The 12687-nt window shown below is 39.0% G+C and overlaps 1 protein-coding gene and 1 long non-coding RNA gene across 13 annotated transcripts in view; one reads left to right on the top strand and one right to left on the bottom strand.

Moving 5' to 3' along the window:
* Positions 1-108: 108 nt before the first annotated feature.
* A430018G15Rik (RIKEN cDNA A430018G15 gene) lies at positions 109-9987 on the top strand. 2 transcript variants are annotated; one of them, NR_165461.1, is made up of 3 exons: positions 109-252; positions 5821-6043; positions 9584-9987. It is a non-coding gene; the product is annotated as an RIKEN cDNA A430018G15 gene (long non-coding RNA). The 2 variants fall into 2 exon arrangements; NR_165460.1 differs by lacking the exon at positions 9584-9987 and having other exon boundaries at positions 5821-9087.
* Cacnb4 (calcium channel, voltage-dependent, beta 4 subunit) overlaps positions 3417-12687 on the bottom strand; it is a 248290-nt gene continuing 239019 nt past the window's right edge. For 6 of the 11 annotated variants that reach the window (NM_001037099.2, NM_001285426.1, NM_001285428.1 and 3 more), the window contains 2 exons: positions 11983-12168; positions 3417-9846 (listed from right to left, as the gene is read on the bottom strand). In NM_001037099.2, coding sequence (NP_001032176.1) covers positions 9586-9846; positions 11983-12168 — 447 coding nt within the window. In that variant the 3' untranslated portion in view covers positions 3417-9585. The remainder of the gene's footprint in view (positions 9847-11982; positions 12169-12687) is intronic. The other 5 variants (XM_006497641.4, XM_030247010.1, XM_006497642.4 and 2 more) reach the window with 1 other exon arrangement.

Consider the following 12687-nt stretch of genomic DNA (forward strand, 5'->3'; position numbering starts at 1 on the left):
AGGGGCGGGGCGGAGCGAGGGGACTGCGCAGGCGCCGTGCCCGGAGGCGGAGCGAGGGAGCTGGAGGCGGGGCAAGGGGGCTGGAGGCGGGGCGAGGGGCTGGGAGGCCTCTGCGGCGCGGAGGGTCAGTGGAAGGAAGGCTGCGGCGCTTTAGGCGCGCCAATGTCGGGGATTTGAGGTTGTTTCTAAGTCACAATGCAAATATGTAACCATACTCAACTCCAAAAGTGCCAGGTTTGGACCCCGACGATGGTAAGCTTTAAGTCTCTTTAGAGCCTATTTTCCCTGACAAGCAGCAGAAATCATTGGCCTATTTTTTTTTTTTTTTTTTTTTTTTTTGTCGCTGCGGTTTTTCGTACTTCTACCTTTGCTTCTCAGCGCTCTTCCCTCTCCAATCTCCCTCTGCTCTCAGGCCACTCTTGGCTAGAACACTTTTCCTTAAGTATCTCCCCGGTTTAAAAATCTTAAGGCACAAAAGCCGTCTGAGCTGAGTCCAAAAAGACTGTAGACAAGAAACTCACTGGTCTTCACGATATGATCGTCTTTTTCTCTCATTCAGGAGTCACCATCATGTTAAATAGATGGCCAAATGCTGTCTGTGCTCTTCATTCTGCTGCTTGCCTAAAGTTTAAACAGTTGTGCCTCCTGGTATGCGAGTGTCCAGCTCTGCGCCCCTGCGCACCCCCACCCCCACTCCCCGCAGGATAAGTGGCTGAAAAGTAAAATATAAGTAATCGCTGGCGAACTTGATCCGAACGAAGAGTTCTTGCCTGTGTTTTGTTTTTGTTTACTTTAGTTCCCTTTAGCTAAACAGGTAGACTCTAGATCTCCATATTCCTGATGTAGGAACAGGGTCGATTCCTGAGGTTAACTGACGACTGTGATAGTTTTGACTCAAAGAGAAACTGGGGTTGTCTACTTCTTCCACACACATAAACAAACAAAAAGAGTAGAATCAGCATCATCTCTTTCTATCCTCTTTAAGTTTGTAAAAGGGAGGGAAAAAAAAAAGGCAGAGACGGAAAAATGTGGGAGACTTGTGAAAGGCCCTTTCGAGCTGTTCCCGACCTTATCCTCAACAGCCACATGAAATGAAGCACTATACTCTGCCTGACTCCTAACCATATACTACCGTATAGCTCAATGTATGGGAAAGAGTTCTTCATCTTCTTTGGGGGCTTGCGTTCAAATGCCAGTCTTAGAGGAGGCATACATAAAGGAGAATTAGATCTGGATATACTTAATAGCCAGTGGGCTGTTTAGAAGATCAATGTTCGCATAACCAACTTACATGAGCTCTTTAGTGATTCCATTCCCATCCAGTTTAGGCAGGGCTTTAGCGGCTCTGAGTCATTTTACAAATTCCCACATGTCTTTGGCAACTTATTAATGTATGCCAGACCTACATTTACCCATGAAGTTAGAGATCTGTGTTTTAGAACTCTATTAAGGAAATGGTCTCTTAGGCTATTTTCCAAGTGTCCCTCACAGAAGGGGGGATGGAGTTGACTAGTAGAATCTTGGCTGACTTTAGTAGACAAAATACAAAATTGTTAACTATAGATGTAACTGGGAATCTTTAATGAGGGATATCAAACATTTTGTTCTTCCTTCTGAGACCTTCTAAATATTTTATCCATTTTTAAAGTCATGAGCAAAATGCCATGAAAGACCTCAGCTTCAAGGCAGGAGAGAGTAAAACATGTGCTTTACCATTCTACAGTTAACAAGCAGAATACTGGATACAACACAAGAAACAACTGTTTCCAGATACTGGGAAACAGCCTGTGGAACTAAAGAGAAACAGTGAGCTTTGCCATTGCTCTGTATTTGCCCTCCTTAGCAAAAACAATTCCCAGGCAACTCCAGAGGGAGTGGATAGCCAAATAAGAGGGGGACAGTCTCTTACCATGAAGACACAGCTGTGTGCTTCCGGAGTCAGGGAGGCTAGAATTAGGGAAGCAGTCTTTACCTCCATATGACTCATACAGGGTGAAACCCTAGGTTGTTGACTAGTAATAGTTTCTAGAGAAAAAAAAAATCATACCAGGATTATTGCAAAAGGATCCCCAGATAATTGCCCCAAAGGATCAGGAGTCATTAATGTAAAATGGTCCCTTCAGTCAGTAAAAACACACCTAGGACATCAGTAGATGCTTGGATGTTAAAAAGGTGCTAAGCCCAAGAGTAAGCCGGAACTGAGACCAGTCTTAAAAGCGCCTAAGGACTTTGACCAAGAGAGCAACTGCCAGTTGAAACAAGTTTGATGTTCTACAAAGGAGTATTAAAAAGTAGACATCACTAATAATTTGCAATATTCTAAATCTAATAGAATTGTATTGGTCATGCATAGAAGATGTGATAGCAGATCTGAACACAGGGACATCGAATAACTTATAGTTATTGCTGGAAGACAGTGGTTAGAGTCTATAGTTAAATTACTGTACTGACGTTGTATGCTATAGGAAAAGACAAGAAATTTCTTTCTATAGTCCAATGGAACTGTGCTAAGAACTAGAGAGGTAGCTTCAGGTGTATACCTTGTTAAGGCAACAGCAAGGAACCTTTGTTTTCCTCCTGGGAGTTTCAGATTGCTGGCTGGTTGTTGGGATGGTCTTAGGTCAGACCCCTGCAATAACAGGGTTATTCATACAGCCAATGCCTTGTGCTTACTCAGCGCTTTGCATGTTTCATTCAGGTCATTACTTGGCTGGACAGTATCTGATGCATGTATTTTTAAAAAAAAATTTACTCCAGAGGAGAAAAGTGACAATGAGCTTTTGGTTTTCTTAGTCGCAGTTGGTTCTGTTAACTTATACTCTGCCTGCCTTTTCAGGGAGCTCAAATGAATTCAACGTGATAAAGTCTGTGGCTATAATACATCACTGTGTAATTCTAATTCCACAGATATCTTACATATTTCCCTTGAACTTCTTGTATACCACTGTGAGAGAGAAGTCCAATTCCAATCCTGTTATAGTACATAAGCAACCAACTCTGGGGTGTGTGAGAAAGGCTCAGTCATTATCTAAATACCAAGCATATAATTCCAAACCTATCATTCTGGAAACTTTTGGCAACTGCTACATTCACCATTTAAGGGTGTCTTCAGAACATTAAGGTTTATCTAGTATATTTTCTACATTCAGCCTTATTTCACACATTTATTTTAGTATAATCTATTTCCTATATGTGTGTGCAACTAATGCATTCTTTCCTAATAAAACATTATTTTGAGGGAACCCATAGAATCTAGCAGAATAATCAGGAATCAGTCACTCCATTGAATCTTTTTTTTTTCTTTAAAGAGTAAATATATAAATTTATTTTCCATTAAAAGCTGCAGGAATATTGCTTATGATTTACGGCATTTGGAAATTTCTGTATATTTCCAGAATATAAATGAAAGGTAGAATGCTAGTTTCTGTGTTTTTTTTTTCATTTATTATATAAAAGAAAAAATTAATGCAGTTTTTGTACACATTTAAATTCCATAAAACAACCCATAGAAATTAGGATACTGTATTCATGCACTCTGCATTTTTTGTTGTTGTTGTTGTTAAATGTCTTTGTTCACAAAAATAACACCACATTTTTTTTCTTTAAAGCCACTAAGCGGAGGGAGAACAAAGCATGCAGTACATTTGCATAGTGTATTTTCCCCAGCATGCCTTGTAGAACGCTACGCATATCTATGTAACAAAAATGAAAGGGTCAAATTATTGAAATAAATAAGCAAAGGAAAATAAGTTATTTGACAAAGGCATTTCCCCCACCACATCAGCAGAGACACAGGAATAGCCTGGGATATCAACAGCCCTCAGAATGGGGGTATCTTTTAATATCATTTTGCCATAGTTATTTTTAGTATGTGTCCTATTAATAACATTATTTTTAATCCCTCCCACCTCTTAAAAATACAGCTAATAGCTTTAATTTATGCTTCAAATAGTATCAAGTACAAAACAAAACAAAACAAAAATAATCCCTACTTAATATTTTTCCATGGGGACATTTTACTGATCTCTAACTTGAGGCTGGGAAAAACATAAACTTTCGAACATCCAAAGGCCAGAGGAGCCCTGCGAGCTCACCAGCTGTGCCATCTGTTACCAAAGGAGAAGAAACAGGAACAGAAAATAGAATAATATAGTATGAGTCGTAACACAAAATAAAGTTCATATGTTTTATGTAAAGGAATAAAATAAGTAAATTACACTCACAGATTGCAAGGCTATGAAATAAATTGCTGGAAAATATCAAGCAGCAGAATTACAAATATGAGAGATGAAATAAATTGGTAAGACAGAGAACCAAATCTACATAAGTCTAAAAAACAGGACTGCCAAATTTAACAGTGGGTTTTGTTGTAAGTTTGTGCTATAACAAATGTGCTTCTTTCTCCTCAATCTATTTTCATTTATTGGCAAAATATATATATATACTATAATTTTGTACTGTACAATATATATTTTTGCTACATTATTTTTCTACTGCTAATGCAGAAGTAACAACATAGATTTATTTTGGCAATAAAATGCTTTCGTTTTAATAACGTTCCAGAAAATATTGTAAGGCATATGAAAAATAGTATGCAACAATATAGCGTTAATGACCCCCACCTGTGTGACACCCCTGTGCGAACAGAACTCACAGCGATTTCCCCGCATCCGGGATGCCCTGTGTGTATGGAATCCACACTGATTTCCATGAAGTGTATGTAGTAGTATGCAGGCAGGGCAAGAAAGGCCCCTGCGTAAACACAGATCGAGCTGTTTGTTGGGAGATTTAAATATTTAAAATATAACCCAAGACTCTTGAAACGCTAACGATCTGCTACTCTTCTCAGTTCTCATTTTAACTCTTTATAACTTTCAAATGAGGAAGAATCAGTGAATTCCCTAAGCTATTATAAGTTCATTGGTAACATTTTCTTCCATCTTCCTGTGAATATTTTACATCCACCAAAAAGAAAGTTTCATGAAAAGTTATGATTCCCCAAGTCTTAGTTAGCACTATCCCCTCTTATGTATATGTATTTATGGCAAATAGGAGTTACAGCCCTTAATTAAGATTATCTGATGAGATACGTCCTAACCTTCTCATGATACACCTTCATTACATGCAGCATTTTGTCTTAAGTTATCCACAAGTAAAGACATTGCTATCAGAGGATTATTTCATTGGAGAAAGGTCCTTTTAACAAAAGAAGAAACCTTAAAGAGTAATTTCTGAATGCTGTAGCTGTCTGCCCATATAAGCCAGTTTTACGATTTTGATAAACCAGATTGCTTAACTCAACAAGAAGTTATTCTTAATGTCTGTCCAGCAGCTCTTAAGTTACCTGATTCTATCATCATTATCATTTCAAAGAAAAGGACTGTTGTTTGCCAGGTAGACACAGCTGGAGTAAGTAACTTAACAGTTACAGTGTTGACAATATTTAAAGATGTAAGGAACTGATAAACATTTTATTACATGATTTCCTGCAGTTTTTACTCATACAAGTCATTCAAGGATTAGATGTATATCATTAAAAATGTAACACTGTCATGAGAGACAAAGGCAAATATAAAGGAGTAAAGGTGATGTAATCATGTATTTGAAATGTTGATATGAGGTTTGGTGCAATTACATGGGAGTTGCATACAATGCAGATCCTTACCCAGTGGCCACAGCATGCCCTTAGTACCCCTAGAAGTCAAGGATCAACCAACTCTGCCTTTAAACATCTAGTCTCTGGATTTCTCTTCCTTAGACCTGAGCTAGAGGCTACATTTGGCACAGAGGTAGTTCCTTTCGCTTTGCTTTGTTCCCTAGGATGGCTTCTTGTTAAACTCACGCCATGAGAAGCTGTGGATCGATTTCAAGAAAACCTAGCTGACGTTGAAGAAATGAGAACATGCTGGGAGCATTTGAGAACAGTGTGACCTCTAAAGGGCAGGCGTGTCTGAACACTTCCAACCCCGCACACGGCTGGCAGAATGGACACTCTCACCAGGACTTTCCCCTCCAAACATAGACTGTTTTCTCTAGAAAAGAGGTAGTATATCTATCATTACAGAGGGCAATTTGTATGGTGGTATTGTGTGTTCTTTTTTTTTTTTTTTTTTTTAGCAAATACCAAAATAAAATTATGTAAGAAAATATACTAGCTTGCAAATCAAGGTTGCCTAGAAACGTTCTTCACTGACACACTGTGCCTCAGCATTTTGGGATATGGTCATTGAAAGTAGAAGAGTGTGCACTGTCTTTTACCACAGCTCCTTTGTCTTCATTCCCTTTCCACGCCCCCATTCTCTACTATGAAATTTAAGGCCCCCCACACAAAAGACAAGTTCAAGTATGCAGGTATGAAAAGACGTTAACATTCTAAAAATACATTTTTTTTTGCAGACAGCAATTATAATTGGAGCAAATCACAGAGTATTCAAAGTGGAACAAATAATTGTCTCAATTCGTTTCAGACTTTAAAATTCCTTCCCTTCAAGGATGAAATGATGTAGTGATTTGTATAGTAACACAGTTGAGACTCTTTAGGAAAGACCATGAGTCTAATTGCTAACTATTCCAATCTTCTACCCAGTAGAGCCATATAAAGATGGGAGAGAATCACAGTTATTTATAAATACTACTATGTGTTGTTAAGTGTTAGCATAAACAAGGTAACAGTGTTGATTATGATATTGTAGTCATATTATAGTCTTGGAAATAAGCCAAAAGACCATAAGTAGCATATCTTCTTTTTCCAGGAACATATTTCCACATTGTTTGCATGAGTCTGCATTATTATATATCATAAAAACTCATAGAATTCTAACATGGTCTATTCTATAAGTGAAAATAGCCTCAAATGATATAGAAATATTTCTCTTGCTTGTCATCATTTGCCATTTTGAGTAAAATGAATTGAAGCAAAGTACTTGTGGAATAGGCATTTCCTAGAGGTTCTTGGTATGCTTGGCAAAAATAAAACATTTTATTTAGTATATATCTGGATTTTAGTCATTTATACAAGCAACTCTGAGCCTTTACAAAGAGAGGAGGAATCTTATCTCTTCGTCATTTGAAGGAGAGAAGCTTACAGAAGGAAGATGAAAGATATGCAAAATTGAAGTGAAACGGTGAATATATTCATCAAGAATATATATCTTACCCTTTCCCAGCATTGCTAGCTTTTTAATAGAACTGCAAAGCAAAATAGGTATGGACTTTTGATGGCAGATGATGGATGAGTGTTGTGCACAAATTACATGGGCCTCCGTCTTCCAGCATGACATGGAAGAGCAAAAGAGGGGGGAGGGAGGAAAAGGCTGGAGAGGCTTCACAACCAAGTGACCCCTCAAAGTTGAAAGGAAAGGTAGCCTTGTTGACTAGGAAATATATGTAAATGCTGTTACAGCTACCCGCCATAAAATAGAAATATCTTAAAGTAGTTAAATGACCAAATTGCTAATGCTACTGCAGAAAAAGCTGAACAGCAATCTATTCTAAATTTATACACCCAAGTGCACTCTCTGCAATTAAATGCTTTAATGCGCACAAACAAGAAACCAGTAAAGCATACAGGAAAATGTTTGGCTAATGTTTTCTTTCTCATGCAAGTATGTGCTATACATGTAATAAATATAGTTTGTTTGCTGGAAAATGCTCTTCTGTGTTCTAACGAAGTCTTCAGTAATGGAAGATTATATGCTTATTAAAGAGCCCAATGAATACAGCTCTGTTAAATGTCTTAACAGAAAATTCTGTACGCCTCGATGGATGACACTCGGGCTTCACAAGCCTGTATCAGATGGTAGCTTGTCAATTTTACTGAGCCCGTGTTTAAATGTATCAAATGTTTGAGATTACTTACAAAATTTCAGGCAGCCTCATTATCAGATAAGCAGGTTCATAACGGGTTGCACATACAGTCAAGACAGTGGTTTGGTGGGATTCAAGATATGAATAACTGATTAAGAATATGAAACTTGGACTCTTGATCAGGAAAACTAATGAACTGGTACATAGTTTTAGGGGCCCATGTCTTGAAATTTTTGGAGAAAATTAACATAAAATTAATTATACTTGTTTTAAAAATTGACTTCAAGGCATTAGTAGAAAGACACTTTATGTCTAGCTCAAATTGGGTCTTTAGAAAACACATGCATGTGTCATTTCAGAGGCAAGCCCTTTCATAAAGACATCTGTTTCAAAGGGTCAATTTCAATAATTTCTTGGATTAAAGCCTTCTTTAACAATATAGGACATAGGTCACCAATTCCATAAATACACTCATTGGAAATCTAAAGGCTGTTCACTAGCAATGAAACCGAGCAGTCTCTAAACTCTCTCTAATGGCATGCATTAAAACTGCCCTGCTTTTAGTGAATAAATATATTTTGAATCTGTGAGGGTTTTTTTTTTCCTTCAAGATTTTAATTCAGTGTTTTAACGTTTCCTAATTGTTTTGTAAAAACATAACTTTCAGTACCTAATTTGATTATGCCCATGAAAAATAAAAGAAGTGTGATGTAGGGCCAAGACATTTATTCTATCCAAAGTCAGAGACTGGCTGGACTGAGGGATAGATCCTCAGCTGGCTGAGCTGCTAAGCCGTGTCAGGGTGCAGCAGGAAGGACAGCTTCCCATCCAGAGCCAATCACAGCAGTATCCCGGGAGCTCTGGCCACATCTCTGCTGGCTGACTGCAGAGCTCCAGATGTGTGTAGTTGTATGCAGACCGACTACAGAAGAAACAACACCTCGTTCTCCATTCCCCGGAACTGGGCGTGCTTGGGCTTCACTTTACTACTCTCAAATATCCCCCGGATTTTGTCAACTTCAAACTGACTAACAGTACTGACTGAACAGAAGGCAAAAACACTTTGAATACAACAGCTGTATCAGGAAAAATAAGAATATTAAAATCTGAGGCGATTATATAATTTCTGCATTAAGATTTCTGAGATTTTTTTTGGCACTATCAATATATTTGGTAAGTTTGAAAAGCCATTCTGGCAGCATTAACATATTATTAAAATGTTTATACATTCCAACTTGAAGTGTAAATTTAGCTTCCAGCAAATAAATTCCACAGCTGGGTTTGGTTTCAATTAATATTTTGATTTCTTTATTGGATATTTTCTTTTTCTGATTTTTCAATTGATTTCAACATGCTCTAGTAGACTTTCCAGTCAATTCACCCAAATTCCAACAGGAATTGGTTTATAAATTGGTTCCAACTGGAACTGGTCATTTGGAATTTCCTACACGGGAAATTATTTTATATGTGCCTTGATAAGTACCCTAAATTACAAATTGATGTGTCTAAAATCTATGAAGAAAACAAAAGGTACTGTTATCATGTAAATGTAGCACTTAAAAATACCTATATGATCGGGCATCTAATACCCATCTAGACTCAAGGGCATAATGTACTTCTATTTAATTCTTGCCCCTAGGATCAAATGACAGCAGCCCACCCACACAGCAGATACTGTGCTGTGCTTGCCAAATTAAGATGACTGGTTAATAGCAGTACTATGGCAAATTGTCAACAGATGATGTTTGTTTGTTTGTTTGTTTGTTTGTTTCGGCAGCCTCAAAGCCTATGTCGGGAGTCATGGCTGCACCCCCCGGGCGATCCTCGGTTCCTATGGGGCTTATAAGTGTCCTGGTACGAGTCCGGGTAATCTTCTTCCACCAGAGGGTAGTGGTCTCGGCTGTGCTGGGAGCTGGAAGACAAGCGGTTCCTACTCTTGCGGGCCCTCTCATTGTGGTAATTTTCATCCGAGGTCATTAGGCTTCGTCTTTCAATTGGAGAATTCTCTGTAGAATGGTTGCTGTGTCTCATTCGCTGACTCTAAGAATATCAGACAGTTCACTGGTTAGATAAGGTCAGCTTCATTTAGCTAAACATGCTAACGCGTGTGTGTGTGTGTGCAGTAACAGGGTCTATACAACGAGCTGCTGTCTGACCTAATAAAGCATTTTGATTCACAAACGTTCTGCTTAGAATACCTGGCCTTTTTCTTTGGGGTGCAACATACATAGATGCTTTATTACTGTTAGATTATGAATGTAAGTTTCTGATATTGAATGACTGTGCTTCCTGTGGAAACACAAGAACTGAAAGTGGACTCTTAAATAGAACTTAGTCTGTTTAGACATGCTTAATAATTCTCCCCATTGGGAAAAATGAGAATTATTTTATCATTAGGAAACAAAATTTAGAATAAGATCTATTATTTGATTCTTCTCATGAATTCATAAAAATATTTTCCTCCAAAAGTCACTCACTATTTACTTCATCTTGTCCTAGATCAATATTCCTTATAGCTTTGAAAAAAAGTGAATGAAATTACTATCTATACTATGTATTAAATAATGCATTTGTTTCTGTATCTGACACAGAAACAATCTTCAAATATAAGCCAAGTTCTTTAATATTATTTATTGAAACGAACATCTTAAAGCGGTTGCTTGATGGCCCAGAATACATTATCTGACTTCTTTTCCTTGCTTAGGAGCACCTGTCTGTTTGTGTTCCCAGCTTAGATAGGTCACACAGATTATACAGCAGGGACGTGATGCAACCAAGGGCCCAGGTCCCTCTTCTCCAAAGTACATCAACTTCCCACACAAGGAAACTCACTTAGTGGATCACAAGTCATGCCATCAAACACCTTTGGTTACCGGGAGAAGTAGGCCACAGGATAAAGGGCACCAAATGAACTCATCAGGGGAAGCTACTGTACGTGCCTAGTTGTAGGGTTATGTGTTATAAACAAAATGCACCATTAAATATTCCAGCACTACAAAGCTTACTGGGTCATTCACCTCTCCCCTTTATTTCCACCCAGAGGCATCCATAGCCAATGGGAATGTTGCTCTTAGCCGGGCATACCGGAAGGAAAACAAGGCGAGAGATAGTGCTGGTGCATACAGACACACCGAGCATTACCATTGTCCGTTTCCTATATTCATTTCTAGTGTCAGAAGAAATTCATTTATTTGGCAAGTTCTCTGCTTAGAAAGGTGCATGCCGTCTGCAGTGGAGTAATGTAGTTATAATAACATTTCAGAGAGTGCCGTTTAGCTTAGGGTTAACTCTACAAAATCTTCAATTATGACTATCATTATAACCCATTAAAACAAAGCCAGTCACGTTGCCAAGAGGCTCATTTGACTGTAGGTTCCTCAGCTTGGAGTTTGGATCCACTCCAGCTGCTTGATAAATAGTGAATAATTATTACCGCAGAAAAGCAGGACTCAGTTTATATCACCGTGCCTCTGGCATCCAACTTCTAGTTCTGCTGGCAACAGCGCGGAGCAGCAGAAAAGACAAGCTCTGACGTTCTCCGTGCTTATCTCCAAATCCCCTACACTGACCAGGGGAGGCCCCTAAAGACCCCTGGAAACTCGGGACCTGTCATCATTTCCAAATCTGCTCACGCATTCTGTCTGTACAAGGGGGAGGGGAGGTTCAGCAGCCTTCAGAACAAGAACAGTTAAAGGCAGCCTGGAGGCCTATCTGCGCTGAAGTGCTGTCCGTGGTGCCGTGCAATTGAGAGCAAGTTGATTACTATTACTGTGAATAGCTGACTATTAAGTCTAGGAGAGATCTCAGGGCCCTCAGAAATCTAAGTGAAACTCATTATCCCTTCATAGCAGAATTCTTCAGAAAGAGAAACTTGGGGGGGGGGGCAGGCTTTCTCAGTGACAGCTCAAGACCAGTGTAAGGTTTCGTTTTCTCCTTTAATTAAAACAAAATCTAAGTTCTATTTATTTTATAAGTATAAACATTTTGCCTGCATGTGTGTCTGTGTACCACATGTGTGCCTGGCACCCATGGAGGTCAGATCTCCTTGGACTGGAGTTACACATGGTTGTGAGCCACCGAGTGGCTGCTGGGAACTAAGCCGTGGTCTTCAGCTTCTTCACAACTGGAGCCGTCATCTTAATGAATTCTCTACTGGATCCTGGAAATAAGTAGTACCTGTAATCCAGAGATTGCTGTGGGATATGGTGAGAGGGCTGTGGAGCCCACGTTCCGCCCCAGTAATGGGGTCATAGGGGTGCTACTGCTCGTGTGGGTGGCACGCCAGTATGCCTCCAGGTACTCTCCCAGATGTTCACAGGCATCCTCAAGTTGATTCTCATCTAATATAACATCAAACATTTCCTGCAGATTATAAGAAAATCCATCATATTTCTACTGTAGGTTTTACTGACAACTCCACTTAAGGCAGAAGTAGCATTCCTCATATGTAGTAGAAACGATTAAATATTCTGATCTTTCCTGATTTAAAGAGAAAAAGATGAGGCCAGGGGGTCATATCTCATGCCTTTGATCCCAGCACTTGGGAAGCAGAGGCAGGTAGATCAAGGTCAGTTTGGTCTACAAAGTGAGTTCCAGGACACCCAGGGCTACACAGAGAAACCCTGTCTTGAAAAACAACAACAGCAACAAAACCTGAGGGGGTATGTGTGCGAACATGAACATGAAAACACACATATTCACATTTTGTCCATTTATTCCTATACAGCTGAATTCCACCAATTTCAAAAGTACAAAAGAAACAAGTTAGTGATGATGCCAGAAATAGAGTTCTGAAAATGATTGACACCTCGATCATGCCCTTGGAATAAGTATTGTTCTGGTAACTGTGCTGAAGGTAATAAGAAGTACATAGTTCCCTTC

The sequence above is a fragment of the Mus musculus genome, chromosome 2 (genome assembly GCF_000001635.26).
Source record: "Mus musculus strain C57BL/6J chromosome 2, GRCm38.p6 C57BL/6J".
In the NCBI taxonomy this organism is placed as follows: domain Eukaryota; kingdom Metazoa; phylum Chordata; class Mammalia; order Rodentia; family Muridae; genus Mus; species Mus musculus.